Here is a 27,295-nt window from a genome sequence, read left to right on the forward strand (position 1 = left end):
CCCCCCCCTCCAAGAACATAAATTAATTAATACATTAAACAACCTGTCAATAACTAACCCTAACACAAGAATCTATTTTATATAAGTTTCTTTCTACTTTTCCTTCTTGCAAAGTCATCCACTAATTCATCAAAATTAAGCTGTCTGACCAAATCTGATTCAATGGCCAGAAGTGACAGTGAGTTCAGGCGGTTTTGGCGCATCCTAATCCTGAGTTCATTCTTAATACGAGCCAGTTTGGAGAATGAACGCTCACTTCGAGTTTCACATTTCTCCTCCATATCTTTAGACATATCATTCAATGCCTCTCTCAGTTGTGCATAATATTTCCAAAGAGCCTTAGTTGACTCAGCTCGTGCGCTCCATCGAGTACCTGACAGTGATTTCAGTGTGAGTTTGATATCAGTATCACGGAAAACCTTTCCCCACCTGTGTGTAGATGATGCACAAAATGTGTACATTGCCTGTACAAATTCAAAAAAACGTCCAGCTTCTGGGCTACTGTCAACAGCATTGACACCAACTAAATTCAGTGAATGTGCTGCACAGGGGACATAACAAATCAAAGGGTTTCTTTGTTTAAGATGAGCTTGGACTCCATTGTACTTTCCCGACATGTTACTTGCATTATCATATGACTGGCCCCTAGGCCCAGATTCTCCACCATAGCAACGACACACTCTGCCAAACTGTCCCCACTATGGTTTTCAATAGGCTCAAAAGCTAGAAAACGCTCAACTACATGTCCGTCATTATTAACAAACCTGAAAATAAAAGTAAGTTGGTCCACATGAGCAAGGTCTGGAGTGGAGTCAACCAAGTATTTTGGCTAGGGCCCAAAAGCATGGCTAGGGGCCCCAAAAGCATGGCTAGGGCCCCCAAGAGGCCCTGGGGTCAAAGTCCCTAATAGTCAGAGGATCCTTAAAATGGAGGGCCCTCGGAAATAAAAATATATTGTATCATAAATGTTGATAGGCATCGCAAAATGTTTTGGGCCAGGGCCCCCCTGACCTCAAGGGCCCCTGGGCGCTGGCCCCACTGGCCCGGTCAGTAATCCAGCCATGCAGTAGCTACTAATTTTTTGTTTAGTTTTTGTAATTTTAATATTCAAAACCCATTTTTTAGGCTATACACTGCATAGAGTTTAAATACACACACAATACAGTTTGCCTGTGAGTGGATATTTTAACTGAATATTTTATACTGAATTGCGCCTCAGTAAAAAGGCCTTACTCTTTATACATATGTTTCTGTTTATTTTATTAACATTTTGTTGACTCCCAGATTCCCTGACAGCCAGTATGGTAACACTGACAGATCCTAACATTACGCAAAACTAATGAGTGAAATATGTTTATTTATAATGTTTACATTAGTATATCTGTATATGGTAGGGGTGTCTCACCAGTGTATATGTTGCAATAACGGCCTTGGTAATAGAAAAGTACCAGCAAATTTAGGTTTGCTTAAGAAGATTTTACAATCAGAGTATTAGACTGATTCATAAGGAAAGTCACAGAGAATCCAGCAATCACACAAGCAAGTACTAATCTGTATATGTGTATTAATGCTGCTAACCATAGTTACTGTAGTTTATTCGAGTTTAAAGTTTAGATTATTTTTATTACAGTTTATGATTAATTGCTTATATTAAACTAAAGATTGTCGGCTAGTGCGACATGATCGGTTTTTTGGAAATGAATGAGTAATGTCTCGTCTCGTGATAAAAACAGTAATCGACTACTCCGTGCTCGATTAGTTGTGTCTTCTGGGCTGAATCCCTTTCTAGTTAGCCAGCAAGCTAACAACACTGATCATGTGAAATAGATTAGAATTTAATTTAGATTATTCTGGTCAGGATTAAGGTTTCATTTTGTTGGGATTTTGTAGTTATGCTGGAGAGGACGGTCGTACAGGTAAGTGGTTGTTATGTTGACAGTAATAATAACCAGTACAAAATCTTATGCCCGTCTTGTGTCATTTGGGAAGCGGCTAGCAGCCGGCTTACATTAATGTCAGTATTTATTTGAAATGAAATTATTAACAGTGTATTGATATTCATTGTGCTTTACATATCATTTTTGCTGGATTGTTGAAAGTACATAACGTTAACATGTCACAGAAGTATAATTATTGGGCTGCGCCCCAAACCGCGGACTACCTGTGGTGTTGATACTTATTGACACTGTGTGGTACTGTACAGTAATACCTGGTTTAGGACGCAGCCATAAGTAACAATCATGGTGAGAGTTCAGTGCAGCAGTTTTGTACTAAATGTTTCGTTCTTTAAAACATTCTTATGTTTTTAGATGTCAGGTCTTTTCCAGCTCGTAGCAATTTCCCCAGGACGTGTAAAATCGCTGATAAAGTCAGCTGAGTAACTGAGTAACACCATCATGAGAAGTTTCTGATCCTACCATGAACATGCGCTTTCAAAACGAAAGCATGATCACAATGACGCGAACTGGCACTGTGCCATCTACACTAAACCCAGTTCTACTTCAGAAAGCTCGTCCAATCCAGTCATAACGGTTTATAACGAGGCATTCTAATATGCTTTGTATTCTAGACTTTATCACATGATCCTGTAAGCTTCATGCTGTCTGCAGTGCTGCACTTTCTCCTGATCACTCAAAACATCCAACACTGGCTTTTACTTTTCACGGATTTATTGTTAAATATTGGTGTCATTATGATCTGCTTACTGAGACCTGATTCAGTCATGTTTTCTAAGCGGTAAGATAACTTGGTGATTTCATAATCAGAGCAAGTCTTTGTCCCATTTATTTTAATTTCGAAAAATGGACTCTCTTTGTCAGGTTTAATTTAAACGTATAATGTTGGAAATCTGGATCTAGACTGATAATTCACTTTTCCCCCCATTTAATGATGACTTAATAGTCTTTTTGCAGATTTTCTTGGCTATATTATAAACATTTGGTAAAATAATGAATTGCAATCATTCCAACCAGCCCCGGTTCTGGACTGCTTTGCTTGGGGGGGCAGTAAAACCTAATGAGGGGGCATGTTAATAGTCATGTTTTTGAAGCCAGAAATATATTCAAGGCTTGATTTGTGCATGAATGATGACAGCCAAGCTATTGATACTGGCTTAAAGTGATGTATGAGGTAAAGAAATAAAAATGCATGTTTTCGAACTTAAACTTAAAACCCAATGATTAAAAAATACATGTTGATTATGTAAATGGAGAAAAAAGATTATCTAATTGTATTTCATTTTAATACACCCCCTTAATTAAATTGCCATTACTAATAGAACAACTCTATTTCTTGAAAGGCTTTAATACAAATTTAAGTCAAAGCTGACAAATGTACCTACACACAGACTGAGAATATTCAAACGTGGAAATAGGAATGAGTGAGAATATTTATATTATTGGGAAATTAAAATATAAAGAAAACAAAAGAATACTAATTCTGTAAAAAAAAAGTGTTTACCAGTATACCTGCCTCTCGCTCACACTAACAGAACATATACTGCCGAACTGAACTGTTTGGGACAGTCTGCCGATTTTTATATGACTCAAAGAGCCAATCAGGAATAAGCAAGGAAATATCTTCACACTGTAAAACAAAATGCATTTTTGTGATTGGTTCAGAGATAATTTTAAAAATAGCCGTTGCTTGCATTGTGCTTGGGGGGGCAAAGACACAATTTGGGGGGGCAATGCCCCCCTCAGCCCCCCCCTAGCGCCGGCAATGATTCCAACCCAAAAGTACAGTTAAATAGTTCATGTAATTATTCATGTAAAGCACTATTGCCTGGGTTCGATCCCCAGGTAGGGCGGTCTGGGACCTTTCTGTGTGGAGTTTGCTTGTTCTTCCCGTATCTGTGTGGGTTTCCTCTGGGAGCTCTGGTTTCCTCCCACAGTCCAAAGACATGCAGTCAGGTGAATTGGAGATACAAAATTGTCCATGACTGTGTTCGACATTAAAACTTGTGAACTGATCAATCTTGTGTAACGAGTAACTACAGTTTCTGTCATGAATGTAACCAAAGTGTGTAAAACATGATGTTAAAATCCTAATAAATAAATAGTTATATAATCGTCTGATAAGTTATGAGCTAATCATTATTATATAATGAAATCGAGACAGTTGGGTGGTGCAGCAATAATTTAAGCTAGCCCACTATTGCTTGGATCCAGGGTTTGAATCCCCAGCAGTGCTATAGGCCGTTCGGGGTCTACATACAGACATGATTGGCTGTGTCTTGGGAGAAATGTTCTATTGTGGACGTCTTCTAGTGTTCTCATATATCACATATATATCAGGTGACCTGTAGCCAATCATTATTTACTTCTGTCTTTTTCTATTTTAATTCAGAGCTTGTGATATGGCTGCTGATGATAAGTCCACCTCGTCCTCATCCACGCTGGACTGGAGCTCAGAGCCGCCGCTGTCTCCTTCCAGTCCCTCCCACCTGACCCACTTCAAACCCCTCACCCCAGATCAGGAGGAGCCTCCTTTGCGTTCGGCTTACAGCTCCTTAGTCAACCTCTTCCGCTTCAATAAAGGTGACTGTTAATGTTTTCACAAACCTTCACGGGAACCTTTGCCCTTCCTGTTTGTGAGCTAGCTGGGCCAAACAGATTTACATACAGACACATATACTTGGATCGAAACTACACTCTTTTGACTATTCAGCACTGTGTGTTAAATATGTACTGTATATGAGGTTTTTGTTTTCATCATGTTGTGTACAGAATCTGGGGACTTCCTTAATAATGGTGTGGTAATTGTGACGTTCTGCCAAGAGTTTTGAATCATGTGATGTAGGTGGAGTGATGCCAACAGGACAGCAAGTCCCATTCACACACAGTCATGTGCTTACACTCTGACTGACACTCTGACTCTACTGGTCTCTAGTTGCATTTGTGGGGAAATGAGCCCGAGCCTGATTGTGCAGACAGTAGCTGCTCAGCTGTGGTTTACTGGTTCAATGTGTTGATTGCATCTGATTAAGCCAGTGTTACTCAGACTCTCCCTGAATTAAAAAAAAATCTCATGTTTCACTTGGTTTTAAAACTTTTAAATGGACCTGGAATGTAAACAATTAAGCTGTTTTCATTGGCTTACAAATAAAGCTTCTGATGAGGAAACCTGATCAGATCAGGAGAATCAGATGTTACTTTACATGATGTGTAGATTATACTTAGTTGGAAAATTGTTTTTTTTACTGGTTTAATAGGGATGGTAATAAGGAATATAAAAAGTGTACATTGTGCATGTAACCAAGTGTTTTTGTTTACCCCATTGGTTCCCTATTATATTGTCCCAATTTGGATATATCCAATTACTTTTATTCCTCTGACACCTGCCTCTTTAATCCAGCCAGTGGCAGATACATATTGAATTTTTTTAACTTGGATGAAGAACCACCTATGCCTTCTATAAGGGGTTGAGGGGTAATGGCTGAGGCCCAGCAATGGATTGGCATCCTTTCCGGAGTGTGTTACTGCATTGAGCCCAGTGATTCCAGGGAACCCAGACCTGCCGTGACCTTGACCAAGATAAAATGGCGATGAAACCTAAAATTGAAATGGAAAAAAATGACGTGTCTGAGTGACACTGGATTAAGCTATTAGGATTTTTAAGCTTACAGATTTGTTTAAATGCTATAAACCAGCTTAAACCTGCGGGTTTCGTGAAATTATTCTTTCACATTTCTGCTTTTTCTGTACCACCACCAACATTTCCTGAACATATTGGTTCAAAGAAAAGACGAAGCAAAAAAAGTCATTCAGACTTAAACCAATAGGCTTTGTAATAACATGCTGAATAATCTCTAATTTCTGCCTTTTATTCTTTTTAGAAAAGTCAGGTGCAAACATTGCACCAGCAAAAAAGCTTGGTAAGTCTGGCCAGTTATTACACAAAAATATAAAGGCACAATTTGGGGGGGGGAAAGCAGATGAATAAATAGCAGCGGTGGGTGTGAAACCATCCCAGCATTAGTGATTAGTGATGAACCTTTCTGGCGCCAAAGCTGAACTTCAGTCTTTTTGCTTTCCTATTGGTGTGTGCAGAGGAAGCCCGATCTTCTTCAGCGACTGAGAAATCCGAGTCTGCCACACCGTCACCGCAGGGGGAGCGCCGGAGTTGGGCCAGTTCCTCACTCTCCACGCATGGCTCTGGAACACACAGGAAACACTCAGACCTGGTCAGGCGAGCATCTGCTGTCTCAGGTACAAATGCATATTCACTCGCATTAATAATCCTCTTTGCTTCACCTAATGGTGCAGATAACATTTCTTAATGGCATTTGAACTGCTGTTTTAGATTTGTCTTGGCTTCTAATTAGGTGTATCTAAAACCATTGTGGGACGAGTCTGGACATTTTGTAAAATGCACTAAAAACAAGAAAATGTGATTTGTTTATTCTCTTGAACTTTTACAAGGGATCTTTAAAAAGTTTCCGCACTTTTATATTTTGGTTGGAAACAGTCAGGGCAGGGGGAGTAGTAATTGGTCGTGTCTGAGAGACTGAGAAAGAGCTTATAGTTCAGATTTAGCACCATCTGATTTTCACCTTTCTGGGCGCTTCAAGAAGCTTTAAAGGGAAAAAGATTATCATGTGATGATGATATGAAAGCAGCGGTGCATCAGTGGCTACACGCTCAAGCAAAAACATTTTTGCTGATGCCATTAAAAAGTTGGCACAACGCTGAGAGAAACACATTGGAAGGTGAATGTGTAGAAAAGCGATGTCATTTGTTTTTGAAATTCTTAAGTAATGGAGTTAAAAAAGTGCGGAAAGTTTTTGAAGAACCCTCGTATTTCTCTAGTACAAAGCAAATATTTACAATGTTTCCACTGACCACCTTCATTGTATTATAAATGTAAACAAATTTAGAATTTGATGTCTGCTATACAGTCAAAAAAACTTGGGACAGTGGCGTGTTTACCACTCTGCTACATCATCTTTCCGACTTTTTAATGGTTTGGGAACTGGGGATGCTAATTGGTGTAGTTTTGCAAGTGGAATGTTTGCCCATTCTTGCTTGTAGACTTTAAATAGTCCAAATGTAAAGTTTTTTATGTTCTCTTCTTTTCACAGTGGAGTGGGAAGGTGAGGGCCCTCTGTATATTTGTGTGTGAATTTATTGTGTGCTGAGGTTTTGAAATGAACTGCTTTTATGCTTGAACCAATAATACTGACATTTGAGAGTGAGTATGTGTATGTGTGAATTGAAACATAACCATCTATAGCATGTTATGGAGCTCGGAATTACATTGTCTGGAATGGTCTGGAATTTCTTCTTAACATTTACCCATTGTGTGCTGCTCATATTTTGAGACACGCATTATTTCATCATCACTGCATTCACCAAATGACCCATGTGCTTGTGACACCTGAGATAAGCTGTCATTGTTGTTACTTTAGGACTTCCATCAGACCATGAGTCTGTATGTGAGCATTTTTGTTTTGATCGAGGTGAGTGTAAACAATAGACATTGAGCATGAGTGACATGTTGATTCTGAAAGTATTTCAGATTTTTTGACAATATGTAGCACTTCAGGCCTATTTTCTTCATGTGCTTTCAGAGGGACGGCGAAAATCAGAAACTCCACTCGGCAGCCATGACCCACGAACAGCGGTCCAGCTTCGTACTGCTCTTAAAAGATTAAAGGAGATCATGGAAGGAAAGAGCCAGGTATGAATCAACTATGTTAAAACAAACCATTGAGCTTGGTAACAAGTAAGCACAATTGTGCTGTCCAAATATGCCATGCTATCCTGCTGTTTATAATGTTATTATACTGGTAAATTTCCAGGGTCCACAGAGTTTGAACCTGTTGGCAGTTACTTATAAGCAGGACCAGAAAATGCACATAAAATGCATATTTGTAGGGGACAGTGGTAGCCTAGTGGATAGAGCTTTGGGATATCAACTGGAAGATTGACGGTTCAAATCCAGGCTCTGCTATGCAGCCACTGTTGGGTCCGCTCCAGGGGTGCCGTACAATGACTGACACTGCGCTCTGATCCCAGATTCTCAACAAGCTGGAATATGCAGAAAAAGAATTTCATTGTACTGCACACGTGTATCTGTATATATGACAAATAAAGGCATTCTTCTTCTTAAATTTGGGCATATCTTTTTAGTTTTTAAACGTTTTGTATGAACGGGCCCTCAGGACAGTGACCTCAAGCAGTACTGGATGCCAGACAGCCAGTGCAAAGAGTGCTATGACTGCAATGAGAAGTTTACCACTTTCCGCCGCCGCCACCACTGCCGCCTGTGTGGTCAGATCTTCTGCAGCCGATGCTGTAACCAAGAGATCCCTGGCAAGTTCATGGGCTACACAGGTAAGTGTTTAGCAAAATAAATGAATGTGTCAGTGAAATATCTCCATGCCAGATAGAGAGAAAGCAGAATGCGTCTGCAAAATATTGATTTATTTAGCTTTTAAATAATAACAACAAAGTTAATGAATGTGTCCTTTTGGCTGTAAGAATGTAAGAATGAGCTGTACACACAGGATAAGACTATTAAACAATAATGTTGTAGGTGTTGCATACCATGTTTTTTTGGCATTACCAGTACACACAGCTGAATGAATACAGCCATTATTTATTATTTTCCCATGTTACTGCAGAAGTAGAAGACAGTAAAACCCAACCCAACCCAAAAAGTCCCATCTTGCAGTGATATCAAATTATATTTCCACCCATGTTCACCTCAGACCAAATAAAGTAACTGTAATCCGTCATTGCAGCAGTACAACTGATTTAAATAACGCCTGTCCTGTTCTTCCTCTTTCTCTTGTGAACCTTCCCTCTAGGTGATCTACGGGCGTGCACATACTGCCGTAAGATTGCGCTAAGCTACGCACACTCGGCCGACTCTGGCTCCATCGGGGAAGATCTGACTGCTTTGTCGGACTCGCCGTGCTCTGTGTGTGTGCTGGAGCCCACAGAGCCTCGCACGCCAGTGGGTGGGCGCAAGGCCAGCCGCAACATCTTTCTGGAGGAGGATCTCGCCTGGCAAAGGTGAAGAGGGAGAGAACAAGAGAAAGAGGAAGATAATATTAAGATTTTTGTATTTGTAGAGCTGTCTTGTGTTTTCTGCCTTGCTGTCTCTTTTTCGTCTCGCTGTTTCATGTCCATGGAGTCACAGGGGACGTTTGCTGTTCCTTATTTTTTACACTCTTTCATCTGTGCTCTCATGTTTCTAAATCATATAAAAAGCAGAAGTGGTGGAATGAGGGAAAATCTGGAACTACTGCTGCTTCGCTGGGCAAAGGGTTGTTTATCTTGTGTGTGTGTGTGTGTGTGTGTGTGTGGTGTTTGGATGGGGGCAATGTTAGCTTGTTCTATCTACTTTCAACCAAGCAGATAGTTTCTGTGCAAATCTTACTTCAAAGCACATTTTCTCCTTTTTCTTCATGCATAGAAAAACTCCCATTGGGATGAGGAAGAAGTGAGTGAGCTGTTTTCATTTTGCTCGTTTAGTTAAGGCTCCTAGATGTAGTAAATGGAAATGTCATGCATGATGAGCATGTCCCGTACTAACCAAACCAGTGCCCAGTATCTAGGCTGTAGAAGAACCAGTGTGTACCACCTTGCTCATTTCCTTGTATTTCTCTCCTGTGTGACTGGTGCAGTTTGATTCATCAGGAATCTCAAAACAGCGGCCTGAGCTCCAGACTGTCGGCTGTGCAGGAAGACCTGGGGAAATCTCCATCGAGAAAGAGGTGTGTATGTGAGCATGGTCAAAACTTAATCACCGTAGGTGGACATTTCTATGGTCTTATCATCTTTCTCCTCTATAGGTCAGCCAGTGTGACCAACCTGTCACTGGATCGTTCCGGTTCCATGGTTCCCTCATACGACAGTTCTGTGAGCCCCCAGACCAGCCGTGCTGTAAAGCCTGACCATTGCGAAGAGGAACGCAAGATTCTCCTGGTACAAATCTTTCCTTATCTATGTTGAGATTAAAACCTTAAACTGTATGGACAGGATTTACAGGATGTCTGGTGCACAATCTTTGTATTCATGTATATGGACAAGACTCATTGATGCCAGAGGACAGAAAGGGCTGATGCCTTGCAATGTATTGGCACCCTGCCCAGGGTGTGTTTATGCCATACACCCAGTGATTCTGGATAAAATGTGACCAACTGCGACCCTGACCAAGATGTAGCGGTTGATGAAAATAAGACAAAAAAAGTTAAACATCAAATTTAAAGCATTATTCTACTTAAACACATTTTGAATGAACAGTCATTTAATTTAATTTTCATCAAACGCTTTCTCCTGGTCAGGGTCACAACAAGGCTGGGCGCAAGGCAGGAATACCCTGGACAGGATGCCAATCCTTTTTGGGGTTTCGTGCATTAGATCCTTCTCTCCTCTCCAGGCATAGCCAATAATGTCTGTGTAGATGCCTGGCCAGCTGATAGCGTTGGTGGGCTTGAATGTCATGTATTTTATACATGTTTAAAAGGTTAATAATATAATTATTTACATATTTTCTTCTAGGATTCCTCTCAGCTGAAAGACTTATGGAAGAAAATATGTCACAGCAATACAGGCATGGAGTTCCAAGACCACAGATACTGGCTGCGTACTTACCCCAACTGCATTGTGGGTAAAGACCTAGTGAACTGGCTCTTGCGAAATGGGACCATCTCCACCAGGTAAGAATATAACATGCGTTGTGTTGGGAAAACAGGTTTGTTATTACCAGACTTAATAGGCAGAATATTTTGGGCCTGCATATCATTGGTCAACAAACTATACCTTGAATTAGTTTATGTGCTGAAGGCTTATGTAGTCCCAGACTATATATTTTTAGCGATAACAACACAACAGCCAATCCTCTGAGACGGCTTCTCACAAGACTCACAAGTATATCTGTGGAAATCTGTGCCCATTTAGTCGAGAAGCATTTGTATGGCTGGGCAGTGATGTTGGTCAAGAAAGCCTCATTTAATGTTCCAGTTCATTCCAAATGGGGCTGAGGTCAGGGCTCTGTGCATGCCACTGGAGTTTCTTTAAACCAAGCTTTTCTTCTTGTCGTTATAGACCTTGCTTTGGGCACAAGGGCACAGTCATGCTGGAAAGGCATTCCCTAAACTGTTGCTGGAAGTTGCTGGAAGCATGCAATTTTCTTTATATAACTGATTTATAACACTTGATAGCAATTGTTGTGGCTGAAACACAAGAATTCAAAAATAAAAAGAGATATCCCAATACTTTTTATTGGAGCATATTACACCCAGACGTGTTGTTTTCTCACACAGGGCTCAGGCCATAGCTATTGGACAGGCTCTGGTTGATGGACGCTGGCTGGACTGTGTTACTCACCATGATCAGATTTTCCGTGATGAGTATGCCCTGTATCGTCCTCTTCAGGTGACTCGGTATTTTTTTCTGCTTTTGGTTCACTGTTTATCAGGGTCTGATAGTCATGTTTACTGTTGTGTTCTGTTTCTCTGTAGAGCACCGAGTTCTCCGAGACTCCGTCTCCAGACACAGACAGTGTGAACTCCCTGGAGGGACACTCGGAGCCATCATGGTTCAAAGACATTAAATTTGATGACAGTGACACAGAACAGCTAGCTGATGAAAATGACTACACAGCACCAAGTGAGAAGACTATGCTCCTCACAGCTCACATTTAACCACTATAAGGCCAAAAGTTTGTGAACACTCAGATATGACATTTAATACCAGGAACGCATTTATATAAATTGGGTTCCTTCTACTGTTGAGGCTTATTACTAGATTGTGGAACATGACTGCAGTGATTTGATTCCATTTAACCACACAAGTGGCAAAGCATAATGAGTTTGTGCTCCTGAGTCCATTAGGTGTGTGCTTTACACCACATCAGCCATTGCATAGTATTTTGAGGAAAACAGTGGTCTCAAGTTTCTTTATGGTAAAGGACTTCTCTTATGGTAAATCTCTTATCAATCTACAGTATAATTAATCTGTAAATGTTTTTCTGTCTTTCCCTCAGGCTCGGCCAGCCCCAGCAAGAGAACGTCGGTTAGCAGTTTCCATTCCGCAGTGGACAGCGACTCGGCAGCCTCCATTAATCTAAACGTAGAGCAGGACAATGTCAACTTTCACATCAAGAAGCAAGCCAAGTACCCTCATGTGCCTCCCCACCCAGCTGAGCAGAAAAGTATGGAGTACTATGACCCATTCGCCCCTGACCCTGACTTCCACGCACCAAGTGAGGAGAGGCTAATGGGAATCAGTTTGATTTGCCTCCTACTGCTTTCATAGCAGCACTAACTCACTGCCCGGTGTGGTGTGATGCATGACTTACCAACCCTAAATTTAACACAGTGTCTTGTGTAATACCAAAAGATGACAGCTTCACTAATAATGTAACATGAAAAAGGCTTTATGAATTATTTTCAGAAGCATGGCATTTACAGTCCTTGCTTTTTGTGCCTCTCTTAATTAGTAAGACTGACCTCTAGTTCCTCAAAAAACACTGACAAATACTGCTAATGCACCAGCCTGGCATGATACTGACCGACTCACGGCAACTGCAATGAATGAATCGCCTGTCTACCCATGTCTACTGAGAGATTATATTATTTTAATAACGTTTTTTCTGTGTTTTGTGCAGCCGAGATCCTGGTCACAGAAGACGGAGGTCAACACTTATCCATTAGCGATGCCTTTATTAAAGGTACTCACTTCTTTTCATCTGTATGGTTTGATTGTATCCATGAATGTGCTCTTACTCAGATGAGCCACTGCGTATCCGTTGCAGAATCTTTGTTTAACCGGCGTGTAGAGGAGAAGGCTAACGAGATGCTTTTCACTCCACTGGGATGGCACCACAGCTCCTTGGACCAGCTGAGGGAAGAGAATGGTGAAAAGAAGGCTATGGAGAGACTTCTGTAAGTCAGTGGGAAGATACACAATGCAGTGCTGATTACTGATAAAAGCTTAATGTACTGTATTGTTCCTGACGCTTTGTCCTTTATAGAAGCTAGATGAGATGGCTGCCTAAAGTTTCACCCTATCACTGGGAAATACACATTTCCTTTTCCTTTATTTTATTTATATTTGGTTACCCAGTATATTGCCGATTATGCCTAAAGAATCTATACCTATCACACCTATCATACCTATTCACCTGCTTAAGGCAGGTTCACACAGGGATCAGTATACACTGATCTCCATTATTCCCGGTCTCTGTGCAGGCACCCTTAACAAGCAAGCCTAGCAGAGGTCGCAATTGCAGCAGCAATGAGAAATCCCATTGGCCTTTCCACCCTCAGACACAGCCAGTCTGTGTAGGCACCTGGCCGGCCGATAGTACAGTTGAGATTTGTGCTCGAGAGCTGAAGATCTCAGCAGTGATGGGCTAGCGTGTTTTACAGCGGCCATTCAAGCACCTGGACATTCACATTTCTAATCATGACAATGTCATAATCGTTTGTGGATTGAAATAAACTAAGATGCTGCTGTCTGTATGTGAGAACGGCTTTTTCTGTGTTGCCTTATGCCATATGAGCTAGCGAATTTTGGGCAAGTTTCAAAGTAAATAAATGGGACAGTTAGCATTCTTCTCCAAGCATGTTCAGCTTCTATATGACATTGCAGGCTGGCTTAACATGTCTCAATGAAAGCATTTGCCCATGTTCTTCTAGTTGTAGATTACAACATAAGAAACTGGCAGCACACACACACATTCAGAAAATGATTTAAGAATTTGGGGAAAAGTTTGATATTTTAAATCACATTTTTAGACATTTTATGTTACTTCTCTTTTACAGCTCTGCCAATCACAGCCATATGATGGCCCTACTGCAGCAGCTGCTGTACAGCGAATCCCTCTCTCTGTCCTGGCGGGACATCATTGTGCCTGTTGTGCGGCAGGTAGTGCAGACGGTGCGACCAGACGTCCGCAGCTGTGATGACGACATGGACATTCGTCAGCTGGTCCACATCAAAAAAGTGAGTTCGTGTTTCAGAAGCTACGTTCACATGCAGACAAATGCAGACTAGTTGTACAGCTTCAATGTAAACACCTGTATAGATTTTAGGAGTCAGCAGAATGAAGCCTATCTTTAAATTTTTGCCAATCAATAGATCTTTGTTTTTCTATTTTGTAGATACCAGGAGGGAAGAAGTTTGATTCTGTTGTGGTGAATGGCTTTGTTTGCACTAAAAATATTGCTCATAAAAAGGTGTGCATTTTTCTTACGTTATTGGTGTTATTGTTCTTAAATACAATAATTTTGACTGTAGTTTCCTTGTTTTACAGATGAACTCGTACATTAAAAACCCCAAAATCCTTCTGCTCAAATGTTCCATTGAGTATCTTTACCGAGAAGAGACCAAGTTTACCTGTATTGACCCAATTGTACTGCAGGTAACACTTTCTTTTGTCCTCGTTTGAATGAGAAACACGTTTTACAGCTATAAGCTTATAATTCATGAGGCATTAAAAACAAACAACGTAATAATCAAACCCTTTTCCTTAATAGGAGCGCGAGTTTCTGAAGAACTACGTGCAACGAATCGTAGATGTCCGGCCTAACCTGGTGCTGGTAGAGAAAACCGTGTCCCGTATCGCACAGGATATGCTGCTAGAACATGGCATCACCCTGGTCATCAATGTTAAACCGGTTAGTGACTTTCTTTTGCTGTGAATTTTAGCTATTAAAGCTCTTCTACAGATCTAGAACGTTCATTCTGGATCAGTGGACAATCAATACTGGAAAGGTCATTGCGCCTATCTCTTCTTTGTGTTTCTAGCAAGTGCTGGACCGAGTGAGTCGGATGACTCAAGGAGATTTAGTCATGTCTATGGATCAGCTTCTGACCAAACCTCGCTTGGGTACTTGCCACAAGTTCTACCTTCACTCCTTCCAGCTCCCCACCAACAGTAAGTTTGTATTTTTTATAGCCTGGTTCAAAGCTCTTAAATGCAAAATGTCAACCTAAACCAGTGGTGGAGGTAAAACCCATATTCAGCTATGTTAAATCTGGTAAAGCTTCATTTTCTCTGGAATCATGGTGCTGAGCTTGGTTCGGTCGTGTTTTCTGCTGGCACTCAGTGCTAATGCACTTATTTCTTTATGGGAACTTACTGGGACCACCCTGGGAGAGCTAAATGCTCGGTGACGTTTCTTTTCCTAAGCGGACTCCACCTATAAATCCACGTAGCTTGGTTTGGGTTGGGTTCTGGTCGTCTGTTGCCATCCCTGGTTTGTTTAAAGGGTTCCTTTTCTCTTATATTCCAAAACTGAGTTGTCACAGATGACTAGAGCGGTCCGTCATACTGTGAAAACCAGTTCTTAGATCTGCTCTAAACCTTCTTCTATCCAGTTTCCCTATTTTTGGTACTTATTTTGGCCACCTGATTCATTTGTGTTTATCCCTTTACAGTATTGTTCTACTTTGTACTTGGGTTTATTTTTCATTCTTGCAGGTGCAGGGCTTTACCTCACACTTCAGTAGCAAGGTGCCACCCACCCTGTTACAACAGGCTTGGGTAGTACATGAAATGTTTATGAGCAGACTTTCTTGGTAAACAAAAAAATAAATAAATAAAAAGTAGTCCAAGGCTTAAGCTCACTAAAATAAAGCAATAGGAATTTTGACCCTGTTTACTTTTCTGCATTTGGCTTGGTTTATTTGTTAAATATTACTGCTACTCTACTAATTTTACGAATTTTATTCATCTTCAGATGAATTAAAGACACTGATGTTCTTCGAGGGATGCCCCCCTCAGCTGGGCTGCACCATCAAGCTTCGTGGTGCCTCTGAATATGAACTGGCCAGAGTCAAAGAGATCATAACAATGATGGTGTATGTAGCGTACCACTCCCAATTGGAGATTTCCTTCCTTATGGATGAGTTTGCGATGCCTCCAAGCCTGTCTAAGAGCTCATCCTTCCCGTGCCTGATCGAAAGCTCTACTGAGGAGACGAAAAATGATGAGCGGGAAAACCAGGGAAACCAAAGTGGAGCCGGGGAGGATCTCCTACCAGAAGGTGACTTTGAGCCAGGCCTTCAGGAGATCATAAAATGCCACAGTAGACAGCCGTCTCTCTCAGAATCTCAGAAGGACAGAGACAGTCCAAAAGTCAGCAGAACTGACTCGCCTGTAGCTAACATACTGGTAGAGAGGGAGAAGCTAAAGACCTCAACCCCGCTGTCCAGCCAGTCAAGCCAGCCACCAACCGTCTCTCCTCCATACCTCTCAGATATGGAGGACATTTTAGAGGAGGAGGTGAAGAAACCAGCTGAATTCGGGGGTAATAGAGAGGGCTCTATCACCACCCTGGTTCGAGGCGATAGCACCAGTTCAGAGCCAGCTCTCGCACCGGCGCAGCTCTTCAGGGATCCGCTGCAGGACGACACGGGACTGTTTGTGGCCGAGCAAGTCACTTCAGCAGACGATCGCCTCAAGTCCATCTCGGCTAGCTTCAGGCAGGAGTTAAAAGATGTCATCCTGTGCATCTCACCCATTGTTACATTCCGGGAGCCCTTTTTGCTGATTCTGCCTGGTTTGCGCTGTCCCAGTCGGGACTACTTTCCCGAGCAGGTCTACTTCTCACCGCTTCTCAACAAGGACCTTAAGGAGCTCGACGGACGCCGCAAAAGGCTTTTGCTTAAGGAATCAAATCCATCATCGAGCTCTCTGATCAACGGGACATCACAACATCGGCCAGTCAGAGTTCTGCCCTCTCATGAACTCACCACCGCCCGATTAACCGACCAACTGGGTAACAGTCAGGATCTGGCACGCATGCTGGCAGACTATCGCGCTCAGGGAGGAAGAATCAGACGAGATGTTGACCCGTTCGCACAGGCAGCACAGGCTCTGCCTACAAAAGTACCGGTCAGGGTGGACAGCGAAGAGGAGAAAGGAAACGGACCGAATGACATGGCATGGGCTACTAAAGTAAGTAGCAGGAGTGGGACTCTTCTAATTCAGTGTCATAGCAATATTTTGTTGACTGTTGATCCTTAGTTACAAATGTTTCTTAAGTATTGTGTTTAGATCCACACAATAATGCATTCATAAATGCACCACAGATGCATTTTAATTTGATCATGCAAACCATTTTTTAAATCTGATTTGTGATGCATTCCAGCCACACTATACACATGTTGATGCCATCAAAGCTCAGAAAAAAATGTTTTTTGTTGAGCGTGTAGCCACTGATGCACCTCTGCTTTTATATCATCATCACATGAAAATCTTCTTTCCCTTAAAGCTTTTCTGAGCGTCCAAAAAGGTGGAAATCAGATGGTGCTAAATCCGGACTATAAGCGTCGCTCAGTCTCTCAGACACAATCAATTACCACTTCTCCCACCCTCACCGTTTCCAACCAAAATATAAAAGTGTGGAAACTATTTTAGTATTTTAGTCTCCCTGTGTTGAATTGCGTTGCTTCATACTTTTAGACTCAATTGTCTGGGCCCACAAATAGGCCCACAAAGGACATTACATAAACCTAGGCGTTGGGGGGGACACCCATTAGTCCACCCTTAGTATCAGTCCCAGGTCTGGATAAATAGGAGGGTTGCGTTAGAAAGGGTGTCCGGCCTAAACAATATGCCAACTCAAATATGAGGAGCTCCTGAAAAGAATTGTTTTTTTAATTCATATTGAGGGGCTAATGTTTTGTTTTCTATTGTTTTGACCCAATACAGGTGGACTGTCTCAATACAACAAACCATCAAAGATTGTGTGTGTTGTTCAGCAGCTCCTCAACACAATCTCACAATGCCCCCAACCACTGTGTCAGCCCTTGGTAAACCACTTACTGTCATTTATTACCTATATTTAGAATATAAATCAAAGAGAGCAAAGTAACTGATTATATTTGTTGCCTACACGTAGGATTGTGACGATGGAATTTTATGCAAAGAATGACTTGACTCTTGGCATATTTCTAGAAAGATACTGTTTCAGGTAAAGCACACCCTTTATCAGTTTTAGCACTGTTTAGCATGTATGCTACTTAATGACTTAATGACACAATGTGTTGCATGTGGGTTTGCTGCAGACCCTCTTACCAGTGCCCCAGCATGTACTGTGAGACACCCATGGTGCACCATATCCGCCGCTTCGTACATGGAAACGGCTGTGTCCAGATCGTTCTCAAGGAGCTTGATTCTCCTGTACCTGGATACCAACACACAATCCTCACCTACTCCTGGTGCCGAATCTGCAAACAGGTAAGCTCCTCTTTGCATTTGAACTTCAACATTTCACTAAGACTGCTTTTGCCAACAGGTCCATTTAGTTCTGTGTTTTATTGTGTTTATTCTTCTGGAATGATAGGTGACTCCAGTTGTCCCGTTGTCCAAAGACTCATGGTCCATGTCCTTTGCTAAATACCTGGAGCTGCGTTTCTATGGCCACCAATATACTCGCCGTGCCAACGCAGAGCCCTGCGGTCATTCTATTCACAAGGACTATCACCAGTACTTCTCATACAACCAGATGGTGGCATCTTTTAGGTGAAAATCTGTGCTTATTTTATGTTTTTATATATCATTACATTTTATAGCCCGAAAATTAATTCTGCATTTGAGGGCCTTGCTCAAGTGCCAAAAAATGGAACTTGGCTGTGATGGCTTGAACCAGCGACCTTTGATTACCAGTCCGGTACTTTAACCACTGACCTTTCCTAAACTGCTGTTGCCTGTCACAGACTGAAACATCTGATTTCAATAATTAAGACTCCTGTCTTTCTGGTGTTTTGCTATAGTAGACCATGACTGATGAACATGTGTAAGTGGTCATTTCTCTTTTTCCCATCTGTAGCTATATTCCAGTGAGGCTGCTGGAGATCTGCCTCCCTCCCCAGAAGATCATTATTAGGAGCCAGGGCCCCTGCAAGGTCATTCTGCAGCAAGACCTGAAAGACTTGGTGCAAAAGTAAGTGGCAACTTCTGACCTGTTCGAATACAGCAGTCCTCTGGATGAAGGTGATTAGTTTGGTTTTGTTTCTTGTTTAGGGTGACTCAGGTGTATACTGCGATAGACGACCGACTCACCTCACTTAAAACAGACACCTTTAGCAAAACACGTGAGGAGAAAATGGAGGACCTGTTTGCACAAAAAGATGTAAGTCTAAGATACTTAAACTGAATAGCAATCAAATTTTGTTTCTAAGATTTCAGCAGTGTACCTACACAAACGTCCAGAGCCAGGGATTTTTTCCAGCTTCTTTTTGTTTTTCCTTTTGTGTAATTAGATGGAGGAAGGCGAGCTGCGCAGCTGGCTGGAGAAGTTGCAGGTGCGTCTGCAGGCGTCAGGTGTGGACACACCCCAGCAACTACAGACCGTTCTCGAATCTGTGGTAATAAAAAAGCAGAGTCTGTGTGAAACCCTGCAGTCTTGGAACAGCAAGTAAGCATCTAGTTAAAATAATTAACATTTAAATGCATATGCACTGTGCCCACACAAGCACACACACACTGAGAAAGTGGTGTAACAATGCACACAACTTTATCAGGAAACACTGACCGCAAGACAGAAACACACTGGACAGGACGCCAATCCATCGCAGGACTTTAGACATAGCCAATCATGTCTGTGTGGATGCCCTGCAGCGCTGATATTTGAACCTGAATCTCAGTGGTAGTGGGCTAGCAATAGGCCGCTGTGCCTCTAGTAAATGTATGAAGGAAATGCAGATGGAAGCTGGGTAACTAGCTTAATCAAGTTTCAGTGCCTGAAATGCTGTTCCAGGGGGGGCAGGGGGTTGGGGGTAAAGCCCATGTTCATGCTCATAATTTTAGAATGAGATGTCCACTGAACTCAAGTTGGAGTAAGATCTAAACAAATTACTCATCATAAACAAACGCAGTTTCATGCAATTGCTCCATTGCTTAGGTTTTTTGTGGTGTTGTGTTGATTTTGCTATCTTCTGTTTAAACAGTGTAACTGCAAATGCAACAATTAACTACAAAAGCTGACTATTCACTTGCTTGATATGTGTTAGACTGCAGGATTTGTACCAACTAGAAAAGGGCAGGAAGCGTCTTTCTGTTCCACCAAGCCCAGGCAGACACAGACAAGCCACCAATGATGACAGCAAGGTAACCCATGTAAAATCTACATCTTTTCTTTGATTGAAGCAGCTTAATCACACTGGGGTATTGGTTAAGAGATTTTAAACTACAGACTGAAACTGTTTTGTTTCTTTGGCAGACAAGTGTTTTGGAGTCGTCCTCTCGTAATCCCTCACCTGTGGTTCAGAACGGCGAAAAAGGTAAGTCGCTCATCTTATTGTTTCTATACAAACTGGATGAATTGGGCCATTAACTAAAGCTTCAATTCTCAGCAGCAGAGGATCGTCATCTCAGCGCCATGCCTTCAAGCTCAGGATCATCATCTTTTCTGCCACTGCCATCTCCAGCGGAGCAGGTCTCCGAGATCATCACATCTGGTCCTTCTTTTCCTGATCAGGATTCTGTCAGCATTCCGGAGGGTAAACTCACATACCGTCAGTCTCGGTGTTCTTCTGTATTCATGCAATCAAATAGTAAATAACATCAGTTTGTTTTGTGCCTTGCACAGATGTCTTCGACGGACACCTGCTCGGCTCCAATGACAGTCAAGTGAAGGAAAAGACCACCATGAAAACCATACTGGCTAATCTGTTACCAGGGAACAGTTACAACCCTATTCCATTTCCTTTGTAAGTATCTCCGATGACGCATTCAGAATGCATCATGCTTCCTTTTTTATAGAAAATCGGGTACTCTGGTGGTGCATTGGTGTAACACATTAGCAGTCTCATCAGGACATGAACAGGAACCCCTGTGTAACTGCAAAAGCTTTACAGGATCACCTGATAAAGGCTTGGACAAATGTGTCGGTGGCAACCATAAGAAGATCACTTATCAACCAAGGACTTTATGACCAGACCACTTTGCACATGCCACTTTTGACCAAAAAGCAAAGGAGGGGTCAACTGGAATAATCCAGGCCTGGGACAGTTCTTTGGCATAACAAGTCAAACCACATAACTCAGCAATTTGTATGGCACAAAAAAGGCGAAGCGTATGATCAGAAAAATAGTATCACCACGGTCAAGCATTGAGCTGGGTCAGTGATGTGGGGATGTTTCTCAGCTTGAGGAACTGGCACTCTTGACCATGTGACTGGCATCATGGCTTCACAGAAATAACCAAGACATTTTGAAGAGGCATGTTCACATTCTATGGTGATAATTGGGCTTTCAAGATTTTAATCAAAGTTCCAAATCAGTTCCAAAAAGTTCCAAGCATGAGGAATCAGTCCTGGAATATTCTGTAGTGGATCTTCTCAGTGTCCAGATTTAAATCCCATAAAAAACATTTGGGGGGGTTTAAAGAAAGCAGTTGCAGTATGAAAGTCATCAAACCTCAATGAGCTTGAAGCTTTTGCAGGAGGAGAATGGGTGAAGACTTCACAAGAGAGTCAGAAGCTTATTTGCATATTAAAGGTTATCAAGGCAAAAGTACGAGTACTGAGGCTGGGGGTTGAATAATAGTGCATATTCTTTATCTGTTTACTGAAACTTCCTGTTGTAGATTTTGTCTTCCAACCTTTAATCTTTGTCTTTGTATCAGTGATCCAGATAAGCACTACCTAATGTACGACCATGAGCGTGTCCCTATTGCAGTGTGTGAAAGAGAACCAAGCTCCATCATTGCCTTTGCTTTAAGGTATTTTTTTCTCACCCTTCTTCTCAGCATTATTTTAAGCCCTGTAGTAATAAAAGAACCAAAAATCTGTTGATTCTCAACTCCATTGTAATGGTCTTTGAGGAACAGATTGAGCTTGATATCTAGAATCATTACAATAAAGATCTTTGAGCAAATAACACTTCCATAATTATTTTTTTATAGTATCTAAGCATGATCACACCATGTCAGCAACATATGAGCATAGGGTTTTTTCTTCTTGAAAAAGTGGTTCGAAAGAATGGTTTCATTACAGTGAGGGTCGCAGTTCTCTTACTGATGCATCAAAAACATGTTGAACTCTCACATGTGCTACAGATGTGCTGAACAGAAATTAAATTTTTAATAGGGCAGCAGTATTCATTTGTATTTTTTTTATTTATAATCCCTCTACAATATGTTTGTGTTTTTTTTTCTTTAAGCTGTAAAGAATATAAAAATGCCCTCGAAGATCTTTCAAAGATCACACTCAAGGCTTCTGGGGATGACACCTCTCAGACAATCAGGTCTGTATGTACATGTATAATGAGAGTGGTGGTTGTTCTTGTTTTTTAAATTATTATAATTTAAATTCTCCCCACATTCATTTATTTGCTGACCTGTACTCCTCTCATTTGTAGTTCTGGAGAAACCAAAGTGAAAAACAGCCCTGCTAAGATTAATGATGGAAGTACTTCCCAGCTGGGACGAAGCAGCATAGACTCAGAGCCACTCAGTGAGTCAAAAAAAAGTATTTTTCTTCTCTTCCTGCATTTTTTTTATTTTGTTTCCTTTATCAACTGTTTCAGGGTTTCAGTGGGTCCGGCCACAGGGCTCAGACAGACCCTTTCATGTCTGTATAGATGGTACGATACAAAAGAAAATATGGCTTCTGGGACATGTTCCACCCAATTAAGACCATCTGTTAACATGCTGTTAACATAATTACCCCATATTTTAAATGTCATTTATATAGAAAAAGCAGCTTATACAATTATAAATAAGCCATTTCTTTTTCTTTTTTTTATTTACATCTTCAACAGAGGACTCAGAAAGTGGCGACAAACAGAAGAAGCAGGGTGGGAACCCACACATTGAACTGCGTAAGTGTTAAAACAATAGTATTTTAATGTGACAGAACTGTTGATGAGGCTTTAATAAGGCTGTTTCTAAGTAGCTGTCATAAATTTTTAGCAGTGTTGTTTGCTTGATTACCATCCTTGTTTGGCTTTCCAGGTAAAAAAAAAAAAACAGCGTTTCCCATGTATGTCCAGTCAGTTGATCATCAGTCTCAAATGTATACATTTCTTCATCCAGTATTCCAGTAGACTTACACTGATAAGCCAAAACATTAGGACCATCCGCCTAATATGCTGTCAAAAAGCGCTGACCTGATTTCGAAGGAGCGTCGTTTCGAATCCAGCTCTGCCTTCACGGTCGAGGCTGGGCGGCTATAGGTGGGGGGCGGGACTTGAGACCGTAGGGGATGCTCTCTCAGGAACGGGGCGGTTGCGCCCTCTGCTGGCTGGTTGGTGGCGCCTGTATGGAGACGGGAGGGGGTGTGGCGGAGTGTGTGATCCTCCGTGCACTGTACTCTGCCACGCTACACTCGTCAAGTGTGGGTGATAAGACGGTCGATTGGCTGTGCACGTTTCGGAGGAGGCGTGGAACGGCCTCGTCAGCCCCAATCAGGAGCAGGAATCCGCACTAATGAGAGGATGATAGATGGGACGAAATTGGACGTGCTAAATTTAAAAAATAAAAAATTTAAAAAACGCTGACCTGCTGAAACATGGACTCCTCAAGACATTTGAAGAAGTCCTGTGGTATCAGCAGATACATCAGTTTCTATATGTTGTGAGGTGGATTAGTCTATATTGCATCTTGCTGCCTCCCATCTCTTCCACTAGTATACAGTGCACACGTACATGATATTGCAGAAAAAAGGATTCTTGACCTACGAGTAACTACCATCAGGCCAACATTTAATAATCAGTTTTTTAGGAGTGGTCCTAATGTAATGGCTCATCACTCTATGTTTTCTTCACAGAGTTCTCAGATGCCAGTGCGAAGTTCTACTGTCGGATTTACTATGCAGAGGAATTCCATAAGATGCGAGAGGAGGTGATGGAGAGCACAGAGGAAGACTTTGTACGCTCGCTTTCTCATTGTGTCAACTGGCAAGCACAAGGCGGCAAATCAGGAGCTGTCTTCTATGCGACTGGAGGTAAAACCTGGGAGAGGATGTCCTTTTTTCTAAAGTGTCATGCTATTTTTACAATTTATTCTTAAACTATTATTAACTGGGGATCCAAGAGAGCATTGTCAACCCTGTTTCTTAGATAAAATGTTTTTCTTTCTTTGTATTGATTAACATGACAGTAGTCATAGACATTTGTGAGCTCAAATGTACAGAATAGGGCAGTCAGCTCTTCGTACATGTGTACATGTAAATACCTCCTGGGGTATTTTATGAGCAGGTCAGAAAGATGCCTCCACTGGCTTTGCACTTCTTGGTGCTTGTTTTCCTGGGGTTGGGAACTTTTTGGGATAGGGATCCAGTGCATATTCAAATAGGTCTTGTTGCTCAACTACTTCATAGAGAATATTCAGTGGGTCAGAACAGATGTTTAACAGTGTAATTCAGTAACAGAAAATCTAAACTGACTTATCTTTCTCATCTGTCTCTCCAGATGACCGGTTTATTCTAAAGCAGATGCCCAGACTGGAAGTACAGTCATTCTTGGACTTTGCCCCACACTACTTCACTTATATCACTGGTGCAGTCCAACAGAAGGTACGTGTACACAGCTATGATTCAGGTTATTACTAAATAGACAAAGATAATATAGTGGATGGAGGAAATAACTCAGAAAAGCACATAAAAGAGGCAAAAAAAACAAGTGACTAGAAAACCAGATTTACAAGCATAGCTGCATAGAGTTCTATTGGGTTGATTTCCAGTAGACATAGCAATGTGTGTCAAACATAGACAAACCTCATGGACAATAAGAAGCAGAGGTCATAATTTGCTTGCTGAAAAGTTGATCTGTCAGAAGGGGCATGTAGTGACCTGGCTTTCTTTGAATGATGGAGGCTGTGCAAGTGATAGCGGTACACAGTCAGGAATTAAAAATGACTAGATTGTGAGATAAAGAGGGAACAAGCCAGGAAAAAACTAACCAAAAAAGGATTTATAGTACAGCTATTTCAAAAAGGATTAAAGGTGAATGGTCCTTTCCCCCATTAGCTTCTAAATATTAATTAATGGGTTGGGTTGTATGGGTTTTGACCGTATATGTCTATCATCATATAACACAGCAGTGTCAAATTCACTAACCCCTTGTCCATGCCCTGTGATTCACAGCGACCTACAGCACTTGCTAAGATTTTAGGAGTCTATCGTATTGGCTACAAGAACTCACAGAACAACACAGAGAAGAAACTGGATCTGCTTGTGATGGAGAACCTGTTTTATGGACGCAAGATGGCACAGGTGTGCGAGGCCACTACTGTACTACAGTAAAAATATGTGGCCTTTTGTTTTTGACTAATGGTTTCTGTCTCTGCCATATAAAATAGAGTGCGCACAGAGTCTTGCCCTGTATTTGTCTTGGTTGTTAGGGAGACTAAATAAGTGAATGTGATGCACTGTAGTTAACTGGTGCTTCATCTTTAGTCTAGTTCTGCCTTACTCAAATGTCCTTATTATAGGTGGCTTTCATTACACCTAGATCACTAATGTGGTGTATTTTACCAGGTGTTTGACCTGAAGGGTTCTCTGAGGAACCGAAACGTAAAGACAGATCAGGGAAAGGAGAGCTGTGAGGTGGTGCTGTTGGATGAGAACCTGCTTAAGCTGGTGCACGATAACCCACTCTACATCCGCTCACATTGCAAGGCTATTCTTCGTGCTGCCATCCACAGTGACGCCTACTTTCTGTCCAGCCATCTAATCATAGACTACTCGCTGCTGGTGGGCCGCGATGATGCCACCGATCAACTGGTCGTCGGCATCATAGGTACAAAGCCAGAGAGAGTGCACAGCTTGTTTTCTTTGTTTTATACTTGATAGTCTTTGTAAAGCTTGTGTGTTTTTGTTTTCCTAGATTATATCCGGACATTTACATGGGACAAAAAGTTGGAGATGGTGGTCAAGTCCACAGGGATTCTTGGAGGGCAAGGTTAGATGGCACTGACACTCATACACTTTTATTTAAAGTCACAGGCCTGTACAGGCCAAAGGGATCCCTAAATTCTGCTGCAATTGCGGCCTCAGAAAAGTGAATTGAATTTCACTTTATTGAGTGAAGGTAAATAAGCCGTTTTGGAAAACCATTGCAGGTGATTAGTGATCGCCAATTCCCACTTGCATCATTTGCACTGGTCAAGGAGAGCTGAGACAATTTAATTATTTACATTTATTATTTAAATTTGAAAGAATTTATTGTTTGTTCAAAATAGCACAATAACAATAATTTTGGTGTACCACATAATTTCTGAAATTTATTTATTTTTTCTCTGGTGTACTACTGTGTACACCGCTGCACTACCCAAGCGCCACAGATTTAGCTTCGACTATTTAAGTAAATCAAATAGAAATTTAATATAATATGTGCTCTTGCTCCTATTTACAGGTAAAATGCCCACTGTTGTTTCTCCCGAACTGTACCGTGCCCGCTTCTGTGAAGCCATGGACAAGTACTTCCTCATGGTTCCTGACCACTGGACAGGACTGGGCGTGAATTGCTGAAAAGCAACTCTGAACTGCACTTTACACTACTGTACTTTCTTCACATTAACTATGGAAAGCTCATTTGGTTCAGACGGATAGAGGAAAGAACATTGGATTAATCCAAGGATTCTGGTGAGCAGTCGAAGGACATATGCATTCCAGTAAGCATTCCAGTCTTCAAACAGAAACAATTTAATCCAAGCAAGATGAAGCATAGTGCAAATTTCAGTTTACTTCAGATGTCAAACCAAAAGGTCACTGGGTTTCAAAACCATATAAGGACAGTCACACTGAACTGAATTACTATGCTAGATACATATAATGTACTTCTTGTGTTTATGTATTAATAATCAGAGCTATGAATGATGTAAGTTTCTCATACATGTACAGAGTAGAGAGATTGTGTAATTAAAGATTACTAACACAGTTCCTTGCTTTGTTTGTTTTGGCTGTTCCTGTATTTTAGGGGCGATTTGGCAGTTTTTACACCTGACGCTGACCTCTCTATTTTATTCAGCCTTTTGACTGTCATTTAGAGCGCATAGCTAGGCTGTTTGGCCACCCATTTTCCTTAGACATAGCCATTTATGTCTGTGTAGCTGTTCAACTGGCCAATAGCTTCCCAGATTCGAACCCTGGATGGGCTACTGTGATTTAATGCTGTCACCAGGGATAAAGCAAGTTTGAATGGAAACCTTTTTGATACCAAATCATTAAATGGAACATATTAAACTGAAGGAACTTACATAAACAGAGTACGTTTAGTACGTTCTACATCGTCACCTTCTGATGCATTTTTTTTCCAGCGTTGAACCAACTTTTTCATGCCATCACAATCGTGTTTGGTTGAGTGCGTAGCCACTGATGCACCGC

The 27,295-nt window shown here is 41.5% G+C and overlaps 1 protein-coding gene across 2 annotated transcripts; it reads left to right on the forward strand.

Moving 5' to 3' along the window:
- Window positions 1-1,866: 1,866 nt before the first annotated feature.
- pikfyve (phosphoinositide kinase, FYVE finger containing) lies at window positions 1,867-26,849 on the forward strand. 2 transcript variants are annotated; one of them, XM_063005850.1, is made up of 42 exons: window positions 1,867-1,916; window positions 4,348-4,538; window positions 5,837-5,875; window positions 6,051-6,209; window positions 7,571-7,680; window positions 8,165-8,336; window positions 8,813-9,020; window positions 9,635-9,724; window positions 9,803-9,935; window positions 10,512-10,669; window positions 11,276-11,387; window positions 11,474-11,621; window positions 11,998-12,216; window positions 12,622-12,684; window positions 12,769-12,898; window positions 13,781-13,961; window positions 14,120-14,194; window positions 14,272-14,379; window positions 14,495-14,635; window positions 14,766-14,895; window positions 15,701-16,920; window positions 17,677-17,777; window positions 17,867-17,938; window positions 18,033-18,204; window positions 18,311-18,489; window positions 18,797-18,910; window positions 18,991-19,099; window positions 19,230-19,384; window positions 19,980-20,076; window positions 20,189-20,249; window positions 20,322-20,468; window positions 20,558-20,678; window positions 21,595-21,690; window positions 22,131-22,214; window positions 22,329-22,423; window positions 22,731-22,790; window positions 23,738-23,914; window positions 24,381-24,484; window positions 25,055-25,183; window positions 25,448-25,709; window positions 25,797-25,871; window positions 26,325-26,849. In XM_063005850.1, exons 2-42 carry the CDS (start codon window positions 4,358-4,360, stop codon window positions 26,438-26,440), a joined length of 6,303 nt encoding a protein of 2,100 aa, XP_062861920.1. In that variant the 5' UTR covers window positions 1,867-1,916; window positions 4,348-4,357; the 3' UTR covers window positions 26,441-26,849. The 2 variants fall into 2 exon arrangements, with proteins under 2 accessions (XP_062861920.1, XP_062861919.1); XM_063005849.1 differs by lacking the exons at window positions 1,867-1,916; window positions 4,348-4,538; window positions 5,837-5,875; window positions 6,051-6,209 and having other exon boundaries at window positions 7,577-7,680; window positions 20,325-20,468.
- The last annotated feature ends 446 nt before the right edge of the window (window positions 26,850-27,295 follow it).

The sequence above is a fragment of the Trichomycterus rosablanca genome, chromosome 12, assembly GCF_030014385.1.
Source record: "Trichomycterus rosablanca isolate fTriRos1 chromosome 12, fTriRos1.hap1, whole genome shotgun sequence".
NCBI lineage: Eukaryota > Metazoa > Chordata > Actinopteri > Siluriformes > Trichomycteridae > Trichomycterus > Trichomycterus rosablanca.